The following is a 23,276-nucleotide window of genomic DNA, read 5'->3' on the forward strand; positions in this document are numbered from 1 at the left end:
TCTTACTTTACTGTACAAACAGTGCTTGAAATAATTGCACCAAATGAAAAGGTGTGGAAAGGGGGGTGGATGGGTTTAGGGGAAGGAGATAATACATGTCTAAAGTAGCAGAAGAACACAAGATTTGCTATTCATGCGAGGCACCAGATCTCCATTTTTTCACCCGAGGAGAGGGAATCTCCGTTGCGAGCTCTGCTAATCTGTCTAGCCATATGCAAGTCGTCTTCGTCAATCATGAGGACCATTTCGTCATCTTCGTCCTTGTATTGTAATCGCAGAGTATCTGGCGCGTTAAACTTTGATTTTATGCGGCTGAGCAGATCTTCGAATGTGATATTGTTGGGCACAACAAGGATCCGTGTATCTGAGAAATGAGCCTTTATGCGTATCTTGTTTGTCATGTCTTTACAGGATGAAGATGATGTGGAGGGCTGTGGTATAATCTCATTATTGCTGTTCAGGCGTTGGCGTATGCGTTGTTCCTGGATCGTCATATTCTGCAGCGAATCAAAAACTTGGTCGTACTCGTTGTCAAACTGACCGTAGGTCATGGGATCAAAATCGTCGTAGCCGCTCTGGCTCTTTGGAATAGGGGGGACCGGTGGTGGCGAGTATCGGCTCGTCTTGTGGCTTCGAGTCGAGTTGCGGCCGGTGGTTGAGGTGGAGGCCGTCGAGTAGCGATCTTCCTGCGCTGACTCGAAACCGCTATCTACACGTCGACCATCTGACCGGTACCGTAAACTCGATGAAAACGATGATGTGGAGGAGTTGGAAGCGTCTGTCCATTCCTCGATACCAGTGTATACAGTGACATTTGAGTCTTTTCGTCGGCGTTGTTCGGTCGGGCTCTGCTGCTGCTGCTGCGACACGGACGGTCTATGTCTGTATTCGTACGGTGTGGAAGGCGTTCCTGGCCGACTGCTGGCACGCGGCCGACGTGGTTGCTGCTGGTGGTGAGGATGAGGCTGGGGTAAAAGAATGGAATTGTTGCGCTTGATGCCGCCGCCCATAGGTTTAGGAATATTCAATTTATCCGCAGCTGCAAACACGTCCACGCCCCTCAGTTGCCGTAGTCGTGCTTCCGGCGGTCGATAAAGCACTCCGGGAGGGATTGAATAAACAGAGTATCCACGGCCGCGGTCGCGCACTGCTTGGTCAATAATATCGTGTTCCTCGGTCATTTTGGACTTTTGTGCGTGGTAGAGGTCTGTGAGGCCGGCATCGATTCTACCCAGGTAAAGCTGGCAAATGCCGCGGTTGAACAAGGTCTCGCACGAGTATAGTCTGAACGATAGGCCGAGTTGCTGGTAGTTGATAATCTCGTTTCCACGCAGTTTCTATACCCCATCCATTGAGCATATTCTGTGTCTATATCACGTAAATCATCCATTCATACCTGGAAAGCCTGGTCAAAGTCCTGCCTTGCTGCTTCCATGTCGTTGAGGATAAAGTGGGACACGCCCATTTGGAAATATGCTACTGCAAAGAATTGGTCCATGGCAATAGCTGTCCTGTAGGCTGCAATCTTGGTCCGCACCAGAGTCAGGTTTCACATTGTACGCCAATCCAACTCGGTTTTTTTTCTTACCGCGCGTTCGTGATCCTCCAACGTTGCGAGAATAAGGCCAATATTGAAATGCATCTTGGCATTGTCGGCCATATTCTATAAATAATACATATTTATATATCGTCAGCAATGAGGGCGGACACGACGGAGGGAAGACGATAACTCACGTAGAATATTCGCAAGGCGGAGTCATAGTCTTTATTATCGAAAGCTTCGCAAGCGTGCTGCCATTGCTCGAGTTCCAGCTGGAATGGGAGGAGATCAGTTTCGCGAGTTGATTCCGACGTTCAAAAGAACCCTTGCGCAACTTACCTTGAGCGCCATTGAGATTCAAAAAGAGGGGTTAGGACGGGGAAAAAAGAGTGGAAAAAAGGGGGTGTGTCGACGAGTGGAACGCGAGCGTGTTTGCTGTGAAAGCGAGAGCGAGAGCGAGAGCGAGTGTGAGAGAAAGATAGAGAGAAAGAGAGAAGAAAAAATAGAGTAGGTAACAAGGAAAGAGAAATGGAATAAAATAGGAAAAAACGAGAAAGGAGGAGGAGCGAGGAGGGGTTAGCGAAATCAAAGTATAGAGCCAGTAGCACAGCAGCAGCAACAGCAGCACAGGATGGATGGCCGATGCGTGTGCTCCTCAAATCTCCAATAGGCCCTGGAGGAATTTTTTGCGGTGCGGCACACGGTGTGGTGTGGTGTGACAAAAATTATGGAATACAAAAGTTTTTTTTTTGTTTCAGTCAAATTCAACTACTCGGCTGCTATTCGAGCAACCTCTCCATGTTACGCTTGAACTTGTCATTGTCCTTGACAACCAAGAGCACATTTCTTTTTTTTTGTTTTCGTGACAATGGTGTTGATCCTTTTACGGGACGCACGCACATCGCGTCGTCTCCTGCCGAGTCATGTACGATTAATTGAAGAATCGGTTCTGCCGTCGCACAATCTAGTTCTTTTTTGGCAGGTCAATGAACTCGCTTGCAACCCTCTCACAGTTTCAAAAGCAGCAGCCACCGTCACGACAGCAGGGATCTTCATATCATATCTTGTGTGAGGGAAACAATGGAGCAGCTCATACCAGGCACGTGTCAATGCCCGAAACTTTGTTTCCTTCTCTTCTAGAGACAAGTAGCCATGTATATATCTACTATACTGCACAGGTGAATATTGTCAGGTGTTTAAGCTATCTTAGTCTTGTTTCAGGGAAATTAAAAGCATCGCTTTCTTGCTCTACCCAATAAAGTTTCTATCCCATGAGCCTAATCTTTCTGTAGCGTACCGGGAAAAACCAAACTCACTCGCATTCGACCGACATCACCAAATGTCTACTACGCTTCATTTTATTCTCCCGCGGAATCAGTTGTTAGTATCCACGCAACGAATGATAACAAATGCTAGCCGGATGGAAGCACTTGCAAATTTTGCTTATGGATATTAGCATACGACGCAATGCAGGTACAGGGTTTTCTTCTCTGAGCAGGTGTAAAATCTTTCGAGATTTTGTGCAAAATTTAACCTTTTGGAGGAATTGCTGCATAGGTTGCATAAATATGCGCTGCAAAGTTGAAGGATTTTCAAAGTAGTGAAACAAGGATATTTAGGGTCTGCATGAATAGTTTCATGATAGTAAACTACCGTGACTAGCGAGATCACACTTCTTATGAACAATCAAAAGGGGCATTGTTAAAACAAATGATGACAAATATGTCATTTGCTTTGTTCTTGAGAGATACAACAAAGGACACTGTATCTAGGACCGGAATAAGCAGTTTTCCCGCTCCTATAGGGTATTTCACACCATTTTCGTAGCCTATTGTCAAAGAGCAGAGATTGTAAGCTTATATTTCAGCTTGTCAAAGAAAAGGATAATCTGCTGTGGGCGCATAGCAGCAGCGGGGCGGAGGTGCAACAAGGTCAGTTTTGCCCAAAAGGGGGAAATGTCTGGTTTTTTCTTTTGCACAACAACTACATGTCCAGCGAATCGTCAACAAAAGATCCTCGGGTCCCACCCGTCATTCTATGTATTGGAATGGCGGGATCGGGTAAAACCACCTTTATGCAGGCAGGCAGAGTGCTCTATTGCACACGATCAAGCGTGGAATACTAAATCGCCGCAAACCATTTACAGCGAATCATTGCACACTTGCATGCCAAAAAGACGCCACCTTACGTACTGAATCTCGATCCAGCTGTGGGAAGTCTCCCGTTTACTGCAAACATTGATATCAGAGATACCGTCAATTACAAGGAGGTCATGAAACAGTAAGTTAGACTTTACGTGATTTTTATGCAAAAGAAAAACAAAGATTAACACGCTCTCAGATACAATCTCGGTCCCAACGGTGGTATCCTGACAAGCTTGAATTTGTTTACCACGAAATTCGATCAAGTGCTGAACTTTGTCGGCAAGCGCGCACACCATGTTAGCAACATCCTCGTCGATACGCCAGGGCAGATTGAAATCTTTACGTGGTCGGCATCCGGCGCCATCATTACAGACACGCTTGCGGCAACGTATCCGACCGTAGTAGCCTACATTATAGACACACCGCGAACCACAGCTCCTGCTACGTTCATGAGCAATATGCTATATGCGTGCAGTATCCTGTACAAAACCAAGCTGCCATTCATCCTCGTGTTTAACAAGACTGACGTCGTATCGCACGAGTTTGCGGTCGAGTGGATGACAGACTTTGAAAAGTTCCAAGAGGCTCTGAGACAAGATACAAGTTACATGAGCAGTTTAATGAACTCCATGTCGTTGGTCTTGGATGAGTTCTACAACCATCTCAAGGTGGTGGGCGTATCAGCGGTAACGGGACAAGGTGTGGATGACTTTTTCAAGGCTGTCGACGAAGCTGCAGAGGAATATGAGACTGAATACAAGCCTGAAATTGAACGCATCATCCGAGAAAAGGCAAGTTAACATAATTCTAGTTTTTTCTGTTGTCTCCTATTGCTTGCTTACCGAACGAAATATATAGATGGAAAAGGAGGAGAAGAATCGACAGGATCAGCTTAACAAACTCATGAGTGATATGAAGGTTTCTAGCGGAACGGAGGTGCCATTAGGCGGTCCTCGAGGTAAAGAAGATTTAAGGAGTTTTGGATCCGGAAACGTGGACGTTTATGTAAATCATCCTGATTATAGATACGTTTAAAGATTATCACGATGGAGATACGGATGAAGATGATCGTGACAGCGAATAAACAAATCCGAAAGAGAAAAAAAAAAAGAGAGAGAGAGGAAAATGCTCCTATAGTTTGTGTTGAGGGTGATGGGTTTATTACGGGGCATGACTAGTAAGTACTAGTAAGTTGGATTAAAAAAGAAAAAGGAAAAGATTCAGGAAAGTATTAGGCGATGGAAATGAAAGGGAATGCAAAAAGCGTCGGGTGCTGACAAAATATGAGGGTATCAGATGCGTGAAAAGAGTGTGTGGATTACTAGGATTAAAACGAGTACTTGTGTGGATATTATAAGTGGCGATTAGGCTATTAGAATGCATGCTTTTTTCGTTTGTTGATTAAATTATTGCAGTGTAAAGGATTGAAATTGTTGTTGCCAGTCATTAGTAGATGATTCAGATAGACACAGAGAATCGGAATTGCGGTTTGGCGAAGTAGCAACACTCGAATCTGAGGTGAACGAGATATGAGGGCGCAGCTGACCTGGTTCAGGACACTGCGGTCGCTCGTATGGACTTGGCTGCTGCTGATGATGACTGCTATCTTTTCGCAGGAAGGACGTCGCTGCCGCCTGCTGTGGAAACAAGTCGCTTACTTCGCTCCCTCCGCGAATAGTTACGTGAGCCGAGGATGATAATGTGATAGATGATTTTGAGTAGAGGGAAACGGCATCGTCGTCAACGTCCACACTGACGTGAGGGGGATCACGAGCAGCCGCGTTGTAATCCACAATATTGTTAGTATTATTGAGTTGGTGGTGGTGCATAGAATGAAGATTGATGGGGTCTATTATCTTTGATGATGGTCGGTCAGCGTCGTCGTCGTCGTCGACGTTCTTGATGGAAAGGACAGCGCTGTGCCGGTTGCGCAGGTGTGCAGCCGACATCCTTGCTGTATTGATATGTCTGGTCAGAATGGATGGCATGGTATCGGTGTGTCTGACAACCTCGCTGTTTGAGAAGGAGAGGAGGGAGGAGGAGGATGAAAATCTGTCCTTGAGCTTTTTCTGCTGTACACGCTGGAGTTTCTGCTTATTGTGTATTCGCAGCGGGGCCAGAGAAGGCGGTGCCTCATCGGTAGGATCAAACGAAAAGTTTGCAAATGGATCGTCTTCTCCGTCAGCAGCAGAGCAAGTATCATCAACAATAGATGATGATTCGCTGACTCTAGGTGTCATATTGACGAACGCTTCGTCAAAATTGGCAACGTCGGTCTCAGATGACAGATGAGGGATGTAGGGAGGCTGCAACCTCTTTGCTGCCACGTCGTCCCAGTCGATGCGTGCAAAGTATGGATGAGCTTTAATTTGATCAGGTCCGTCCCAACCAAGGCGTTCTGTAGGTTCACGTTCTAGGAGCTATATATATAAATGCCGGCGCACGTTATTGTTAGAACTAGTTGCTATATTTATTTCATCTCCTATGCTTACTCCTGCTAAAAAGTCGCAAGTGATCTTATTAAACGAATCGGGGAACTCGAGCGGATCATCCAGGACCCGCCGATACATGTCAATGTTGGTTTCTGCCCAGAACGGCGTCTAATAGATTGAACGTTAGTATCGCAATATCAGTTTCTGTCACATCGATAGCTAAAATGATGACTTGCCGTTCCAGCTAGCATTTCGTACAGCAAGGTTCCCAGGCTCCAGTAATCCACCACAAAGGTGTAAGGCTCACCAAGCAAAACCTCAGGGGCCAAATATTCGGCTGTACCACAGAAGGTTCTTGTAAAGCCCAATTCATCCTTGTCATCATCATCAGCGCTAAACCGCGCCTGCGGGCCGCCAATGTATTTAGATAGCCCAAAATCTGTTAGAGCAACGTGGCCATCGCGGTTGATCAAGACATTTTCTGGTTTTAAATCTCTAAATGGAGATCACAGCACAGCAAGTGTAAGAGCGGGGTAATCATGTATAAACAAACAAGCATGTATGTATACACCGTACCGGTAAATTATGCCGTATTTATGCAAGGTAGACAACCCGTCCAAGATTTCGGCTGCGTAGAACAGCGTCCGCTCTTCGGAAAACGTTGTGTACAGCGCCATCTGCGTGGCAATGTCTCCGCCGCTGTAATAGTCAAGCACAAACATGAGCTGAGACGATGTCTGGAAAGCGCAGTGCAACTTTACGAGAAACGGTTTATCCCGGAGCTGCGCGAGGATATCTCGTTCAGCTTGCATATGCTGCAATTCCTTTTGCTGTATAACATGCTGCTTTTTGATTGCCTTAAGCGCGAATAACTGCCGGTCTTTACGCGACCGTACTAGCAGCACCTAACAAGAACTGTTTGTTGGCTGGGACGTGCGACAGAATATTTAACTTGTTCTTTACTTGCCTTGCCCATGCAGCCTTGTCCCAACACTTTTAGTAATTCGTAATCCTGCAGACTTGGCTTCTCTTGAATAAATGCAGCAGCAGCCTTGTATTGTGGTGTAGGAGGTTCCTCAGGGGGTGATGGCGGCGGCGAGCATGGTCTGTTGCTGCAAGAGATATGCTTGTCTTCTTCTCTCTGGACGCTCAGAAAGTCGCGCAAGATGGTTGAAATGGATATGATTGGATGTTCGAAGCATCGATGTAAATATTTTTCGAGTTTGTCAGCGTTGGACTTTCTGTTAATCGCCAGTAAGTTGCGAAAGGACTTGCGTTTGGATAAGCGATGAACCTGTGCAGTCGGAGTGGACAATACGGGGAAGGGTATTTTAGATCTAGGATAATGATGTCGAATCTACAGATGTTGTCGATCATTGTTGAGCAAAGCTGTCACTCTAATCCTTTTGATTTGACTTGCCTTTTGATGAAATTCAACAAAGTCAAATGGATATCGTACAAGCGAGACAATGGACGTGGGGTCCTGGATGACTACATTAAACACCTAATGACCGCGCAAAGTTAGGTATCGTCGTGCATAGCATGCAACCTCTCGTTTTAAAAAGGGATTTCAGTGCTGACCGATAGGACGTCTTGTTGTACACTTAATGTTGTTTCAAAGACGGATATAAGCCGTTGTTCCTGTGGGGAGCAGGACATGGGCAGATGATGGAATAACAGAAAAGCAATAAAAAGAGAAGAGAAGAGGGAAACGGGGAAAATGTGGGTGCAGATGATTTATCTTTTCTATTATTGAGCAGACGATCTCAGGGTCCACACCTTTTTTTTCTGAATCACATGTACAGAGAGAGACATACACACGTTGACGTTCTGCTTACGTCCCAAACACACGCAGCCAGATATACATTTAACACAGCGCGATCTGCATGCCTTTCAGCACCTGCTTTCTCTCTCCCGTGTATCTCCTAAAATTATGACTTTGTCGCGCACACAGAGCCACTCTTTTTCTCCCTGCTGCTGCCGTGCGCTCCTGAACCTGTTCCATAACAGAATTTGATATCATTTCTTTCGGTCATCTTCCCGATTGGTAACGTAAAGGGGAGCATCGATTCATCACGACACATGCACGCAAGGATCACCCATCTCCATTTCCATTTTCGAACAAAGGAGTTTGCAAAGCCAGAAGGTCCATTCGGTAACACAGAATGTATATATTGCTTTGCCTCAATCAGTTTGATGATTCCTGTTGCAAGCCAATGCTTAAGGCGTGTTGATACACAGTATCATTTATCAGTGCTGAGTGATTTGTAAGAACTATTGCGCGCATGAAATGAACTACAAGACCGTGGGTATAGATTTAGAGGATAGTATTGAATCATGCTCAGCTCGTGCCATCTGAGGATAAAGAAAAGAGTTCCTTAAGTTTCCATATACTTCGCAACGTCTTGGAAAGCAAGGTCGTTTCCATATGCCTTTACAACATCGATCTGCGTGAGGTGGGATGTCAACATATCAACCAGAGCTTACTCCTAGTATCGTTCATCAGCCCACATTCAATGGCAAAGCACGTTTCCAGCTGCAAAAACACGGTTTATTGTGACATCCCTTGATATTTGAAAGAAAGCCATCTCTTGTAAAAGCAAAAAAAAATAAACCAACAAACTTATCGATCCTCAGCCCATTCCTATAAAGATATAAAAGAATGCGTCATTCAACAATGTAAAGTCGGATCAATCAATATGCAAAAAAGGCCTTACGTTCTCCTTTTTGATCTGGGCCTCTTCTTCTGGGGTAAAGTCATTGGTGATGTTGAAGGTTCTTCGGATTTCCTCTGCACTCTTGCCCTTGATCATGTTAGCCACAGTCTTGCAGCCAACGTCCAAAAGAGGCTTGATGTCGAGATAGTTGGCAGCCAAAATAATATCAAACAGGGTTTCTTGATCTACTTCCATGTACTTTTGGTCCCAGTCATCAATCTCGGTGTTACGGCGCTCCTGCTCGTCCTGGGTCACAGGGTCGTTGCGGTGATGCTCACACCATTCGATCACCTGTACATTACGCGTTGATACCACGGTTAACTAATCCCGCTGTTGCTGCACCGCCAACGCAGATTTGCAAAAATTTCTTTTAGGCATACATACTTTGCGAAGGACCTTGGCGGTGACGTTGGGAAGAGGGATAGGCGAGTCGCTGTCACCGACATCTGTGGACAGACAAAAGCTTTAGTCACGCCGCACGTTAACATGGTAAAAATCCCAAGCCCATCCTCACCTTCAAGCATGTTCTTAATTAGGACAGAACGCTCTGCGACTTCCTTGTCGACGGTAAAGTCTTCGTTGTCAGAGCTAATCAACTTTACGCTCATTATAAATTGTATACAAGAGACGAGTAAAGAAAGAAAGGTAAAATCACAGTCTGGCGTAGCCCACTCCTCCCAAATTTCACGCTCGGACCTGTGACGCATGAAAAAGTTCTGCTGCGCTCTCTCTCTTAAGCCTGAGGATCCCCCGATTGACGCCTATAAATAAGATCGTATCTCTCAAACAAGTAAGATCCCTCCCTATTTCCCTCTCATGAATATTTTCTCTCGATTCCGAGAACTTGAAGTACTAATGCTTGTCTTATCTGATGCGATCACTCTGCTGACATATCATTCCACTACCGTCGTCCATTTGTCCGCCGCCGTAAATTCATTTATGGAATGTATATTTTGTTGTTTGTTGTATTTTATTGTCTTTCAAGAGATATAAACAACAACAAAGTTACATGGACAATGCATCGCTGGGAGGATTCACCAAGTCGGTGCTGCTACCTGTGACCATGGTTTCCCTTTCTTCTCATTCAACTCGTTGCACTGCACTCCTTTCTGACCCTGCGTTTAATATCGACAGCATGCAGGATAGCTAGATTAAAAAATATACCAACCTAAAGATTTGCTCATACGTACCTTGCATGCTCTAGGAGCTTACTGCGAATTGTTAGTAGCTTCTCTTTTTTACATTCGAGCTATCTATAGTGTTTCTTGCTGGCTTGAGAGTCACAGATGTGTTCTAGCTATACAGTAGCAGCATGTAGGCTGCAGTGGTGGTGGCTCGTGAGCGGCGGCGGCTGCCATATGTGACCGTTGATCCCGACCTGCAGGATTTTCAACGACTATTACTACCTGTTGCTGCTTTGGGACAATGAAGAGAAAGGCACCCGAGCAAGATTCCGAGCCAGAATCAGACAATGACTCTGAGAGCAGCGGGCCACAGGTCTGTTACTTGACGGGTCCGAGGTGACTGACAACTTATACTATGATCTAGGAGATCGTCGACGTCGACTTTGACTTTTTCAACCCGGAGCAGCTCGACTTTCATGCCCTTAAACGGCTCCTGAACCAGCTGTTTTCAGCGGACGCAGAGCTTATAAATGTTAGCGATCTCGTGGATATCATCTTAGAGGAAAATCACGTCGGCACGACTGTCAAGGTCGATGGACAACAATCTGATCCATACGCCATCCTCAGTATCATCAATCTCAACCACAACAAGGTACGTATACACTGTATCGTATCTGTTTTTCCCATCAGAGACTTATTCCTTTTTTTAACAGAATAACGAAGGTGTAAAATCCTTGCACTCGTACATTATGAGCAAATGCCCGCAAAAGGAAGAAAAGACTTTGAAGGAAATCTTGTCGCTGGATTCCGACAAACATGTGGGATGGGTCGTGTCCGAGAGGTTTATCAATATGCCTATGGAAGTCATGCCGCCAATGTACTCCATGATGCAAGAAGAAGTCCAGACAGCTGCGAAAAAGGTATTAACTTATTGCTGCTAGTATGCCGTATATTTCATATGTACCAACAAACGCATAATTAGAACGAACCCTACACGTTTGAATGGTACATGTTTATTGTAAAGACATACAGGGAAACCGAGTCCAATGTTGATAACGAGGATGAGGAGGAGCAAGAAGAACCACCAAAAAAGAAAGGCAAAAAGGTATAAAAAGAGAAAAACGACTGCTAGCTACATCGCGATTTATATACATTGATTATACGTAGAAGGCCAAGGCACCTGCCGTGTCAAGCGAGGTCTTTTATTTCCAACCCGAGGATGAGGTCATAGACAAATATTCCAGCCACCGTTTCGACTTCAAATTCACCAACAGAGACAAGGAAGCTTCGGCTGATGCACGACGAACTTTCTCTGAGTTCGGCATTGCACCTTCAAGGAGATTAATATTGGTCCATCAATCCAAGTTCCCGCAGATGATCGAAGAGATAGAGAAGACTTGCTCGCTGCAGCAGTCAAATAGCTAAAATATCCCACATATCACACACCCGCAACTCCAATGGTTGATGTATATTCATTTTTTTCTTTGATTGCTTAACGTATAATGGATTGTATCGGCTTAGACCACACATTGACCAAGTGATCGTAACCACCAGTCACCAGGCCGATTTGCGGATCTAGGGTCATTGTGCGGATCATGGCATCGTGACCTGTCAATCTTGCAGCAACGCGACCGGTTTTCGTTTCAATAACTCGGATGCAATTATCATCGCCACCGGATGCATAAAAGTAACGTCCGCTAGGATGCCAGCAGTGGCGCCTGGTAACGAACTGGTTGTCACTGGGCGCATCGTAGTAATTTTGGATCTGCCTGGACCCGTGTATTTCAAACAAAATGGTGCGTCCGGACTGGTGACTCGTCGAGCACAGCAAATATTTACCGTCCGGCGAGGGTGATATCCAAAGTGGTGAGAAAGATACCCAGTCGTCAGCATTGGCATTCATGTTGTATCGTTCCCTTGCAAAATCATTGTCGATATCAATGTAATGGAGGTAATTATCGCCAGTGACGCCCGCGACAAGTGTGTGTTCCGATAAAAAGCAAATGGTTTCAACATTACCGATAAAGTTGTCGAGTTTCCGTACGAGCTCATATCGCTCTTCTTCACCGCGCTGCTGTGCATAGATACAAACGCTGTGGTCGTACGATGCTGTGGCAATATATTGGCCGTCTTTGGAAAAAACGCCGCGGACGACGTATTTTTGATGATCTTTGAAACGCTGATGGACACCCGCTGTCGGGTCACCGGAACCATCGGCGTGTACTCGGGTATCGACGAGGACGGATGTGCCATCCATGGATGTTGTTAGCATAAGATGCGGCATGGTAGGATGAAAATCAATGCTGAGAACAGGTGCTTGATGGTGACGGTATGTTCTTTCAATGTTGCGATTTTTCAAGTTTGTCAGCTTGACAGACTTGTCTGTGGAACTCGTGGCAACCATGTTTGTTCGCGGTTCGACTGCGACCGCGAGGACATGGGTTGCATGGATCTCAGAAAGCGTATCAGTGAGCGTCGTGTAGTAATCGTTATCTCCTTCTTCCAGTTCTGCTAGTCTGCAAAGGCATTATCATCCTCGCTTTTTGTCTATTTGCTGACTCAGTCGTTTTTTACCTTTCAAGTCGCAAGCTACTCATTCGGTCCGCGAGTTGCTGATCTTCGTCAATGTTATCTCGTGTGAGGAAAAGGTGATGAAGTGGAGGCGCGTCTTCAACGTTGTCAAAGTCAATTAAATCGCCTGCTTCTCTTACAAATGCCTCTTGTGTTTCTCGATAGCCGTTTTGGAGCAGGAATCTGAGTACAGCGGCGTGGACCTGGCTGTTGGACATGTCAAGTAGCAGAAGCAGTTAAAGGCACTCCGCAAGCGCGCAACACAGCGGACTATTTCTTTCACTTTCCTCCAAGTCCCGCATTTTCTGCAACAATGTCATTTGCTCAAATGAGATCCAGGCGACCCAATGCGGGTAACCGGTATGCCCACTTTACGTGAGTGTATGAAATTGCAATTTAGCTGACAATCTGCCTTGCAAAGCATGCGTGCGCTTCTAAATCAGGAGATCGAAATGGAAGATCTGTTCGAGATTACAAAGAGTGACGAGGAAGAAGAAGAGGAGCAGGAGTTCCAGATCAAGGGTTGGTTTGGAGAGAACAGTTACTTAAAGACCATGGTCCTGACTCGAGTTATTGCTAGAGGAGGACGAAGTGCCTGATACGGTCGATTCCGACTTTGATACAGAATCGTCAGAAGAAGAGCGAGAGCAGGAAATAATAGGACAGCAACTCGACAAGGAAATTGAAAGAGAAGAACGTCAGGTAAAAATTTCAAGACTAGATTGCCATTGGATTGCGATTTATGGGCTAATATGGTGTAAAAGGCACGACGAGCACCTACTACCATTCCTGTTCGAAAATTCCCCCCTCCGCAGCAGCAGCCACTTGCTACCAGCGAAAACGATACAGTCGCACGCCCGAAACGTGCTCGAAAACCTACAGCAAAAGCTCTAGCCGCTTCAGAAACGGTACTTCGCCAATCTTCTCGATCAAATACTGTGAAAAACAGATTGTTAGTGGAAGAGCAAATGCGGGAGTACAAAGAGAGAAAGGTAACAGAAGAAGGAAGTATCAGTATCGCATGATACACGTTGACTGACTGCTGAAAAATAATCCAGTCTTTAGTACCAAAGAAAGATAAACCGGCCGTAAAGGAACTTACGCAGGAAGAACTGCTGGCAGAAGCAGAAATCACTGAGCGGGAGAACCGGGAATCACTGGAATTGTGGCAGCAGAAAGAAGCGGAACGCAAAGCGCGAGAAAAGAAAAAGAAAGAAAAGAAGGAAATGGCAGGACCCTACGTGCGCTACCGATCGTTTACCGATGGATCACCGGAAGAGCGTCCTAAAAAGAGAAAAATAGTCATGATCGAGCCGTCAGAGGAAGGAGACAATATCCAGTACGAAATCACCGATCCGGCAGCTGTAGCGTGGCAATGGAAATGCGATTTCGAGCAAAGTGATATGGTTGGACGGAACCTCGTTTCATTCATCAACAGCAACGATGCCAAGCAAATCAATATATCAGGACTCAACGACAAGGAGCTTGACCGCACTGACTTGATACCGTCGTTGAAGAACTGGGCTGAGAGAAAGCCTCGACCTGTCAAACCGCTCATATGCCCCATCACGGGCTTACCGGCAAAGTATCGGGATCCAAAGACGTCAATACCTTATGCTTCCAAAGAGGCGTTCCAGACGATCCGAGCATGCTTAAATAACCAAATGGTCTGGAGTGCGACGCATGGCATTTATCTGGGTGAGCCTATCGGTGCCAAAGGAGTCCCCGATGGCTGGGAGCAGATGATGAGAGGGAAACTGTGCGGTATGGCTGACTGGCAGCTTGATGATGGCAGCTTTCAGTATCCGGAATGGTATCCTAAACCTGAAAGTACACCGCGGCGAAAGCGACAAACCTCTTCTAATGCCTCAGCAAATAGTGATACTCCAAGCACCACCGCAACCTCTACGTGATACCCCCACCTCCTTCCCTCCCTATCCCGAAACCACCAGCAATCTACTAGTTGTACATAGCAGCGAGCTCCATTTAAAACTGCAAGATTTGGTAATATATGAGCTTATTACTATCACGTTTTAAACTGTGCCATTTTATTATTGGATAATTTGCTCTGAAAGTTGAGTTAAGCCTGCTGGTCCTTGACAGCTCGTTTCGCTAGCAACGACCAGTCATTAGACAGATTGATGGTCTTGGCATTAGAATCGCAAACATGAATATCAGTACTAAATATTGACCTTGTCCATCTCGGCAGGCGGATTCGCAACGGAGTGTGACGAAACTGAAGCATCGGAAGAATACGTAGATGCACAGCAGATGGCATCATCGCCCAGATATTTGCAGGAATGACATTTCCGATGCAGATGATCGACTGATCGAGCATATAATCCTTCCAATTGAATATTAATCAAGATAACAATCTTTCTCAAAAATATGCGAGCATGTATTGTAATGACAAAATGCAGAAATGATTAAATCTATGAACTATTTACGACATCTTGAACTCGCAATGCTTCTCCCATTCGCCATTTGCTCCCTTGCATTTGTAAAAGATAGTGATATCAAGATCTCTTGGGTTTCTCTTGTTTGGTGCGCAGGACAGCTCGCCTTCAATGGTTTCACCAGAGTTGAGTGTCAGAGTTTCGGGAGTATAGAACACGGTTTGTTTCCAGTGAGTGTATCGGGCTTGAGGACCAGTGGAGAACCAAATTGGCTTGTGGCAGTGCGTAAATCCAATATCGAACCATGCAATGAAAGCGTGAACATAGTCGTTGCGTGCAGCTGTCAGTTTGAAGGGAGCAGTGAATGTCAGGTCAGACTTTTGTACAGTGGCAATGTCAATGTCCTTGAATCCGCAAGGGGTTGTGACAACAGCGCGAGCTTCAACGGTGTCGACAAGAGGCTCCTTGATGGCGAGCTGCTTAATGGAGGAGTAATCAAAGCCATATACGTTATCCCAATAATCGATCTTTTCTTCTTTGTAATCGCCATCCTCAATTGCAGCAAGGAACATGGTAGCCTTGTCAGGGAAGATCATACCACCAGGTGCAAGGTACTTGTCACGAGCGACAAGTACGGTATCCAACATGGACTCGTAAAGCAAGAAATAGCCCATCCATTCCGAAATGATGATATCGACTTTTTCGACAGGTAGCTCGACTTCTTCCATCTTGCCCTGGATCAATGTGATTTTGTCGCTGAGATGGTTGTCGCTAACAATCTGACGTGCTTGATGGATGATGTTTGACATGTCAATCTATTTTAATCACGTCAATCATCTCATTCACGGATCTTCGAGGCACGTAAGACTGAAAACTTACGCCATAAACGTGCTTGGCACCGGCCTTGGCAGCGAACATTGAGAGAATACCAGTACCGCATCCGACATCAAGGACAATCTTGTCTTTAAAGAGGTGCTTGTTGTTGTAAATAGCCGAGCGATAGGACAGCGTCCGTACTTCGTCTTTAAGCATTTCCTAAATCAGTAGATCAGGCTTCAGATCTCGCTCTGATTCCCTAAACTTCAGATGTCGTACCTCGTGGATACCTAGCGACGTTCGAGTTAGCACACAGTTGATAGACACGTAAAAGACCAAACACTACTCACCGAAATGCGCGTAAGAGTCGAAGTAATAGTCCTTGCTAGTCATGCCGGACGCTTCGTCAGTGTTCATTTTTTCAGCCATGTTGGGAGAAAAGAATAGTACGCAAGAAAAAAATGCAGAGGCTTTTTGCTCTTTCAGTGGCCGCCTTCTCAGCAGTACAGGAGGCGCACAGACCCATCAGACAAGCAGATTTCTTGCTCTTTATCTCTTGGGTGGCGATCGTCACTCTTTTTATTTTCCTTTTCTAGTACGCTCGGATGTCTAACGGTCGACTACGTGGTCTGAGTGATCGTGTGCATTGATTCAATAATATCATCGATATGCTGCAGGGCCGTTTACTCTGGAAGCGTTACTTTCATTTTTGCACGACAAGCACTTTAAGCCGATCCATACCTTCCTTTCTTGAATGCGAGTCGATTAATGCTGTCTTGATGGCTGCTTTCGGTAGCAGTAAATATTATGGTGAAATATGCGGATCACTGGTTTCGGTAACCTGATCGGCTGGGAACAGGCCGGCAATGCAATAAATTGATCATCAATAGTTACAAGCGACTATCTCCTTTTCATTCCTGCTTGAAACTATGAAACAAACAGATCCTTATAAAATGCAGGAATTGAGGCTTTCTCTTGCTTTTGTTTTCCATGCATACTCAAGAGAAGCCGCCAGCTTACGGTCAGCTCGTAACGATCCAACCTCCTCCTCCACCGTACATCGCACGCGAGTCAGAGTACTCGCCCTTTCCGCTGTTAAATACGGAGCAGTTTCTAACATATGCACCGCCGCCCTCTACTGTGTACTGCCGATACAACAATAATGAGCGATTATATTCGTCACGATTCCGATCAACCCTTTCAAGCTGGAAATCAGTTATCTACGAAGCTCGATGGACATTTCTGGGCTGTTGCTCTTGTATCCTAGTTATGCTGGTCATTATTGTCACCATCTTTGCATATGCTCCCCAATTACACAGTGCCCGTCTCCATAAACTGTAATAAACAAGCTGTAGAGAAGAAAGAAATAACATGGATGGGATCGACAAACAACAGAAAAAAAAAAGAAAAGTTACAGATAAAGAAAAGTAAGACCGTAACAAATAGACATCTGAAACCGGATACTCGAAAGTGAAACAACACTGAGAGTCCCAGCAGAAGGATGGTCTACACAAATCTCTCTTTTCCCTTTTATTCCCCAAGAGTCATGCCAGCATACAGACGTAATCAACAGATCAATGAAAGCAAGCTGCGACGGATACAGGAATATAATCTACGGCTGCATGAACAGCTCGATGCACCGCGCATTCCCGTGAGCGAAGCTGCTCAGAGGTAAAAAACGAGACAAAGCAATTTTCTAGCTGTGATGAAGCCTTTTACCTCATGCTTTCTTGTAGTCTAATCGAATATTGTTCACGGACAAATGATCCGCTGGTATTCGGTTTAAGGGAAGATGACCCATTTGCGCCCACGTCAAAGAAGCTTGCCTGCTGCAATGTCATGTAGTTTTCATTCCATCAACGTAATGTCTCCTCACAAATTCACACACGCATGCACATGAACAACACGTAATCTAATTAAATATGTATACCTTTGCTTCTATCTTTTTCGATATCTTTTGAAAATCATGCGCGTTGTCGGAAATCACCGACAGGTTATAAAAAGCCCAGCTGTCAGTGGGTTTTGATGTGGGGTAGTAAAAATCGGATCAGCACGAAGAATAAAAATATCAGACAATGTCCTCAAGACTTGTAGCACATCTCTACTCTACCAAGGCTGCTATCTACAACTGCACGCGACGAACTATGCTCACTGCTTCAGGAACACAAGTCAGCAGCAGTAGCAGCAGTAGCAGCAGTGCTGTGACGACATCGGCGGAGCATACGCATTGGAAGGAACAGCATCACCAAGTAGCGCCTTTGACTAACACAACCGTGTATATCCCTCAAGGCAGTCAGGAAACCACATCCGGACAACTCTACGAATCCTCTTCCTCTACCGCTCCTTTCAGCCCCAAAGTTAATGTCCTTTTCGATGACTAGATACCATACTCCCATCGGATAATGCCGGTTCTTTCTCCACATTGTAACACGTGAATCATATGCTCTTATTTCCTTTTTTACTGCATTGCTTTCTCTTCTTGTACAAATACAAATCCAGCTTGTTAACCTCGCTCAATGCGGGGATCAACAGTGTAATCAGATATTCCTTTTTGTTTTAAATCTGGTGTTATTGACTATACTTTTGTTACAGTTAAGACTTGGCACCACTCAGCACGCTCATCAGATTGCATCATCGTTTACAGTGCTGGATGTTGAAGTCGATCAGGCGCAGCCAGAATGAGCCATCAGTCTGAATTTGAGCTATGATAACATTAACGGAGCCATCCCCGCGAAAGTCAGTCAGCCTAGCGAATCTGCGCCACCTGTCCTGAAAATGGATCGGCCATGAACTTGAGGCAGATGATAACCCTCAGAAAGACAGTAGAATAGTGTCTATTAAAAGAGGTTTATCCATATATAGAGAAGTTACAGAGAATGTCAAGGAGAATGAAATTGCCCAGATCTTCACCACCCCGTAAATCCTCTGCTAACTGCTGGTGCTGGCGTCATGGCATTGTCATGATGAAGCGTGTCACGCTCCATTTCCTCTTGCTCTTCTTCAGGAAGAACAAGTATCTTCTCGTCGTAGCATGGTGCCCGTGACGGAATGATCCATGACGGTGGTCTGACCGGAGCTGGTCTCTTTGCTTGACACGTCGACACAGAAGGAGGGAATGCTGGAAGCTTTGTTGTTGACTACGGGCACGATGGGTTCGTCCTCCAACCTTAGCAGCTGGCATTCGGGCAGAAAGTCGTATATGTGGCGCCAAAAGGGAATGCGCTCCTCCTTGCATTTCAGTGCCAAGCATAGTGCATTTGCTCCTGTCAAGCGATGATCTTTTACCAATTACCGAAGCACATCGTTGAGTCAACACCTTGGGTTTGAAAGAGGAGCAAGACACGCGTTGGTCCGGAAAAACCGCCATCCCTCACATCAATGAAGATGCTAGGACTCAACGCTACCTCAAACCAAGCAGTCGTCGCACGTGCCTATCGTCCATTCCCTGGGACAAACCCCAGATGCAGCGGCAAGCATGGACAGTCAGCGTACGAGTAGTAACCTGGGTTTTACAGAGGATTGTCCAGTTCTTGATTTGCCTGACTATTTGAGATCATTAGTGCATTAGTTCATGCCAAATTAAGAACCTGTACCTTGAGGAGAGAGAATTCACTGAAGCAGGATGTTAAATGTATTTGCACGAAAGACTTAGTGTTTAAGAGGTGGACATTTGATAGCGGTAAACCAGAACAATCACACACATCCCATTGGACACAAAAATTCAGTTTCTCGTCGCGCTGAGGGTCGTGTGCTGGTTGAACCATGTCAAAATGCATTTCCTCGTGTCATGGTTTTTCGGCTAATTTTCATTTCGACTCAAAACAGTGCAGAAGACATGGTTTGGATATTTTGTTCGCCGGTCTGCACGCTGAAGACTGGACAAACACCAAGAAACTTGCTGCAGTGTCGAAATATGCCGACATGCTAGGCGCAGTTGACGCCCGCAAAAGAACGCTCCAAGGCCTGAAAACCATTGAAAACCGGTGCAATAACCGTCTCAGTGTGTCCAAATACGCCAGCGACTATCGAGAGTACCTGAAGGCGACTAACTTGAAAGATGCATTTCTAATTTCTACGAGATTACGAAGACGCGTTGAGTCACCACCGGCAGCAGCAGGAGGAGGAGCGGCTGATTGGAGAAGAAAGGCGCTTAAAGAGGATCGCAGCATTGAAGGGGAAGATTGCCGTAGCGAAGATTACAGACAAAGGTGCCGACAAATACCTCAGAGTTATTGATCAGGAGGGAGAGAGCATTATTGGTCCCTCCAATGAGCCGCAAAGTATCGCCAGCCAGCGTGACGAAGATGAGACCCGAGCACCGGAGGATACTGTCGATGACGTATGGATGACTCTTCACCATGAGACAAAGGCACTCTTCACAAAATTCGACAAAGGCGAAACTCTCACCATGTCGGAACGAAAACGCATGAGGCAGTCGTTACTTTGGACCAGAGCGACTGAAACTGAACGCTGGCATATTATATAGCTCGGGTTTGTCGCACATCTTGGATTTGGTGGATTCAAGTCCTGCGGGACAACGCTCTGCAATTGATGAAAAATGGAGTGAACTTTGTGACCGATATCTCTGCATGTATCAGCTGTTTCCCAAAGCCTCTGTCCCCTGAGCTGCGTGTGGCGAAAGTTGTGGAGGTCTGTTAAATGAATACTACGAGAAAATCAGGTTTTAACCAGTCTTTCCCACGACAGTTGTGCCGCGACAACAACTTAACGGAAGGAGCCGACATTTACCTAGAACAATGTATCCGGGAGGACCGCACCAAGAAAGAGAAAAAAGGATTCAAGCTCTTGGAGCACATGTTTGTATTTAGCGCTCAAATGCAGACTAAAGATCGTTAACTCTTTGTTATGCTCTAGCTTGGAGACACTGAACTCGCATTCCGTTCTTCTCAACAAGGCATCCAGTTCTCGGGTGACGGAATACGACTGTTTGCTGAAGGCATGGGGCCCGTTAATTGACAAGATGTGTTGTACGAACTCGATCGTGCGACTGAAGAGGTTGGTGAATAATTTTTTGGCGCTACGTGTTATTCATCTCTACCCATTTAGCGGAGAGTCTATCAACCCTATAACCACTGCGAACAAGTCCGTCATGTATGCTGATAACAAGAATGTGTACGGCTTTGAAGTCGATATCCGCTTTGTATATGATCAGCAGGAGCATGAAACTGACGTCGCCTCGGGAGAAATAGCGAAAGACACCACGTCGGTGGATAAACTTTTTATGGACGAGGGAAAGCTCATACGAGAGGGCAAGGACATTCTCGACGACATGTTGCGCAATGCGATTGAAGAATATGCTCACGAACGACTTGCTTGCTGGATGATCCAAATTGCCGGTAGAGTTGTCTTGTGATTCAATGAATAACCATTGACCAGATCTTCCCAATCGAATACTGTAGGATTAGTTGGACAGATTTCTTCCATTCACATGGTCAAGCCCGGAAGTTATGTGGCTGTCCCTCAAGGCAAGATCCGATTTCCAGACAACTGTATGGGGATGGATGAACTGGAAAAGACACTTGAAAATTTGTTTCTGTTTGTGGTACGTATAATTTTTCAAAGCACATGTATGAAAATGCTCAACATCTCGTAGGAGAAGGTTGAAGAGAATGCACGATTTTACAAGTCAGTGGTGGATTGTGTAGACGACAGGAGAAGATCGATGGGCGGTGCATTCAGTCGTGGAGATCTATGTGGATCTGGCACTTCTTGGGCCGACGAGATCCCCGATACATGGTATACTCCGCCCAGACGGTCGTCAGCCAGCAATAACATATGACTTGTGCTTCGATTATCAAGTATGATGCTCACTTTGCACACACATGGATTTCCATTTACTTACAACAGAGCTTTTGTTTTCTAGTCAAATTGCATAATGTAAAGTTGCTGGAGTGTCATCTTCAATCCTTTCATGTTACAAAGATGCAAGATTTGGTTAGGTTATAGCTCAGCTAGAACATTGTTAAGAGCAGAGAGTAAATTTCCTGGCACAATGAACATACTAGGATATTGTTTTTCATTATGCACCCTGGCTTTACACAGCAGCATTCCAAGCTTGTCTCCAGATGCTTGTATTCTTATCAGCATGCTAATACAACAAGATATGTATCCCCCTATGTTTCCATTTATCATTTCAAAGTCTATCTCCTATCTCAAAAGGCTATAGAGCGTGGGTCTGTTTGCCGGCCATATCTTTCTTTCCATATCAAAATTACTTAGGGCTCTTTTTTTGCAACTGCTGTTGAGAAAGACATAATCAGTATTCCAGAAGTCACGGCTTTATCGATCGAGATGAGTGTTGTTGATTGGCATATCACTAAACACAGACTCTATCACTGACTACTTTATAAAAAAAAAACAGCTTTCTGTACTGCCTTCCTGAAAACTACCTAATTCGCACTTTTGGAAACTGCATACTCGGTTTTCCATCCTTTTCGTGATGAAGATGAAGTTGTCCCGCTTTTGCGACTCTGGGACTGCTCCTCGGGTACGACAAGGAATGTAGTTTTTGCTCTATGTTGGGATCGAAAAATGGTACCTATCATTGCTCCAAAGGTTCCCAAGTTAGGATACATCTGCAGCAATATCCTCAGGGAGTATATATCGGAGGTTAATTAAGCGCCGTACAGGCGTTATGATCCATCGGTATGGCTACTGGCAGCTCAGTCGCATAGAGCTCGCATTCGGTCGGGCAAGACCGTTGACCGAGTGTTTAGGGCTGGGCCCGTTGAGCAATGGTCAAGGATATTGGCCCAGATGGTAGAAGACCGTCGGTAACGGTCATCACAAATAGACCGACCGGTCGGTCCTTCGGCCTGTCCGTTAGAACCGTTTTGTATTTTGCAACGAATTACGATGTTCTGCTGTGCGAGGTTTGGATCTGAGATATCCACAGCAAAAACTTTAAGGAGACTCGACTTCATAACTGCATACATAAGCAGCTGGATGTTCTGGAGAAAAATGTAGCCCTTGTGATACCACAATGCAAGATATTTGTGGATTCTTTGATTCTGGTAAGACCGCAGGTGTATGCTGAGATACATGAGTGTCTGAAGGTGCCCGAAATATCAATAGTAAATGCCGACAGCAACAGCAACAACCACCTGGAATATGATCTAAGATCCGTCGGAAGATACATCCATGAACACGTGGAGGAAAATACGTACTGCAAACACTCAATAAGCTGCTACGTAAGCCTTCATATGTAACAATCGCTTAGAATGAACGCGGACATGAACGTTTACAAACGTGGCTCAACTGACGGTCAACGGTCTACATAAAAGGACCGTATGCTGTAAGACCGTCAGTCGCGGTTCTAAGATGACCTGTCCGTTTTGGGACCGGACCGATCTGTCATGGCCCGTTTGGAGCCTTACCATCGCATCAGTTAATGGAATAAGCGTAGTATTACTTACCACTAAGTGGGAGAAAATATCTTCATAAGATCGGCTCTATTTTTCCGTACACCCGACATTTTCGTCGTGAATGACAACCCCCTTTCTAACTGAAAATATA

The 23,276-nt window shown here is 45.4% G+C and overlaps 13 protein-coding genes across 13 annotated transcripts; 7 read left to right on the forward strand and 6 right to left on the reverse strand.

The window, feature by feature from the left end:
- Nucleotides 1-131: 131 nt before the first annotated feature.
- VTP01DRAFT_7212 (uncharacterized protein) lies at nucleotides 132-1,891 on the reverse strand (the record flags this gene model as incomplete). Its single annotated transcript, XM_069386200.1, has 5 exons — nucleotides 132-1,337; nucleotides 1,397-1,525; nucleotides 1,589-1,663; nucleotides 1,735-1,812; nucleotides 1,880-1,891. 5 exons carry the CDS (start codon nucleotides 1,889-1,891, stop codon nucleotides 132-134), a joined length of 1,500 nt encoding a protein of 499 aa, XP_069234499.1.
- Nucleotides 1,892-3,527: 1,636 nt separating this feature from the next.
- Nucleotides 3,528-4,768, forward strand: VTP01DRAFT_7213 (uncharacterized protein; the record flags this gene model as incomplete). Its single annotated transcript, XM_069386201.1, has 5 exons — nucleotides 3,528-3,620; nucleotides 3,687-3,820; nucleotides 3,881-4,475; nucleotides 4,543-4,642; nucleotides 4,710-4,768. The coding sequence occupies 5 exons, from the start codon at nucleotides 3,528-3,530 to the stop codon at nucleotides 4,766-4,768; spliced, it is 981 nt and encodes a 326-aa protein (XP_069234500.1).
- Nucleotides 4,769-5,090: 322 nt separating this feature from the next.
- VTP01DRAFT_7214 (uncharacterized protein) lies at nucleotides 5,091-7,775 on the reverse strand (the record flags this gene model as incomplete). Its single annotated transcript, XM_069386202.1, has 7 exons — nucleotides 5,091-6,104; nucleotides 6,177-6,284; nucleotides 6,353-6,611; nucleotides 6,693-6,996; nucleotides 7,080-7,473; nucleotides 7,537-7,620; nucleotides 7,698-7,775. 7 exons carry the CDS (start codon nucleotides 7,773-7,775, stop codon nucleotides 5,091-5,093), a joined length of 2,241 nt encoding a protein of 746 aa, XP_069234501.1.
- Nucleotides 7,776-8,739: 964 nt separating this feature from the next.
- VTP01DRAFT_7215 (uncharacterized protein) lies at nucleotides 8,740-9,441 on the reverse strand (the record flags this gene model as incomplete). The annotated part of the gene is made up of 4 exons (XM_069386203.1): nucleotides 8,740-8,760; nucleotides 8,834-9,124; nucleotides 9,218-9,279; nucleotides 9,348-9,441. The coding sequence occupies 4 exons, from the start codon at nucleotides 9,439-9,441 to the stop codon at nucleotides 8,740-8,742; spliced, it is 468 nt and encodes a 155-aa protein (XP_069234502.1).
- An 817-nt stretch (nucleotides 9,442-10,258) lies between these two features.
- Nucleotides 10,259-11,382, forward strand: VTP01DRAFT_7216 (uncharacterized protein; the record flags this gene model as incomplete). The annotated part of the gene is made up of 5 exons (XM_069386204.1): nucleotides 10,259-10,330; nucleotides 10,382-10,609; nucleotides 10,671-10,877; nucleotides 10,940-11,062; nucleotides 11,125-11,382. 5 exons carry the CDS (start codon nucleotides 10,259-10,261, stop codon nucleotides 11,380-11,382), a joined length of 888 nt encoding a protein of 295 aa, XP_069234503.1.
- A 67-nt stretch (nucleotides 11,383-11,449) lies between these two features.
- VTP01DRAFT_7217 (uncharacterized protein) lies at nucleotides 11,450-12,746 on the reverse strand (the record flags this gene model as incomplete). Its single annotated transcript, XM_069386205.1, has 2 exons — nucleotides 11,450-12,473; nucleotides 12,532-12,746. The coding sequence occupies 2 exons, from the start codon at nucleotides 12,744-12,746 to the stop codon at nucleotides 11,450-11,452; spliced, it is 1,239 nt and encodes a 412-aa protein (XP_069234504.1).
- A 95-nt stretch (nucleotides 12,747-12,841) lies between these two features.
- VTP01DRAFT_7218 (uncharacterized protein) lies at nucleotides 12,842-14,441 on the forward strand (the record flags this gene model as incomplete). The annotated part of the gene is made up of 5 exons (XM_069386206.1): nucleotides 12,842-12,888; nucleotides 12,950-13,050; nucleotides 13,109-13,230; nucleotides 13,293-13,520; nucleotides 13,587-14,441. The coding sequence occupies 5 exons, from the start codon at nucleotides 12,842-12,844 to the stop codon at nucleotides 14,439-14,441; spliced, it is 1,353 nt and encodes a 450-aa protein (XP_069234505.1).
- A 530-nt stretch (nucleotides 14,442-14,971) lies between these two features.
- Nucleotides 14,972-16,169, reverse strand: VTP01DRAFT_7219 (uncharacterized protein; the record flags this gene model as incomplete). Its single annotated transcript, XM_069386207.1, has 4 exons — nucleotides 14,972-15,739; nucleotides 15,804-15,959; nucleotides 16,020-16,030; nucleotides 16,091-16,169. 4 exons carry the CDS (start codon nucleotides 16,167-16,169, stop codon nucleotides 14,972-14,974), a joined length of 1,014 nt encoding a protein of 337 aa, XP_069234506.1.
- A 561-nt stretch (nucleotides 16,170-16,730) lies between these two features.
- On the forward strand, nucleotides 16,731-17,081 carry VTP01DRAFT_7220 (uncharacterized protein; the record flags this gene model as incomplete). The annotated part of the gene is made up of 1 exon (XM_069386209.1): nucleotides 16,731-17,081. One exon carries the CDS (start codon nucleotides 16,731-16,733, stop codon nucleotides 17,079-17,081), a length of 351 nt encoding a protein of 116 aa, XP_069234507.1.
- Nucleotides 17,082-17,286: 205 nt separating this feature from the next.
- Nucleotides 17,287-17,585, forward strand: VTP01DRAFT_7221 (uncharacterized protein; the record flags this gene model as incomplete). Its single annotated transcript, XM_069386210.1, has 2 exons — nucleotides 17,287-17,411; nucleotides 17,477-17,585. The coding sequence occupies 2 exons, from the start codon at nucleotides 17,287-17,289 to the stop codon at nucleotides 17,583-17,585; spliced, it is 234 nt and encodes a 77-aa protein (XP_069234508.1).
- A 230-nt stretch (nucleotides 17,586-17,815) lies between these two features.
- Nucleotides 17,816-18,121, forward strand: VTP01DRAFT_7222 (uncharacterized protein; the record flags this gene model as incomplete). The annotated part of the gene is made up of 1 exon (XM_069386211.1): nucleotides 17,816-18,121. One exon carries the CDS (start codon nucleotides 17,816-17,818, stop codon nucleotides 18,119-18,121), a length of 306 nt encoding a protein of 101 aa, XP_069234509.1.
- Nucleotides 18,122-20,291: 2,170 nt separating this feature from the next.
- On the forward strand, nucleotides 20,292-21,540 carry VTP01DRAFT_7223 (uncharacterized protein; the record flags this gene model as incomplete). Its single annotated transcript, XM_069386212.1, has 6 exons — nucleotides 20,292-20,390; nucleotides 20,448-20,557; nucleotides 20,616-20,756; nucleotides 20,808-21,097; nucleotides 21,161-21,303; nucleotides 21,355-21,540. The coding sequence occupies 6 exons, from the start codon at nucleotides 20,292-20,294 to the stop codon at nucleotides 21,538-21,540; spliced, it is 969 nt and encodes a 322-aa protein (XP_069234510.1).
- An 883-nt stretch (nucleotides 21,541-22,423) lies between these two features.
- On the reverse strand, nucleotides 22,424-22,804 carry VTP01DRAFT_7224 (uncharacterized protein; the record flags this gene model as incomplete). The annotated part of the gene is made up of 1 exon (XM_069386213.1): nucleotides 22,424-22,804. The coding sequence occupies one exon, from the start codon at nucleotides 22,802-22,804 to the stop codon at nucleotides 22,424-22,426; it is 381 nt and encodes a 126-aa protein (XP_069234511.1).
- Between the last annotated feature and the right edge of the window lie 472 nt (nucleotides 22,805-23,276).

This window comes from Rhizomucor pusillus, assembly GCF_041956525.1.
Source record: "Rhizomucor pusillus strain CBS 183.67 unplaced genomic scaffold VTP01scaffold_32, whole genome shotgun sequence".
Taxonomy (NCBI): domain Eukaryota; kingdom Fungi; phylum Mucoromycota; class Mucoromycetes; order Mucorales; family Lichtheimiaceae; genus Rhizomucor; species Rhizomucor pusillus.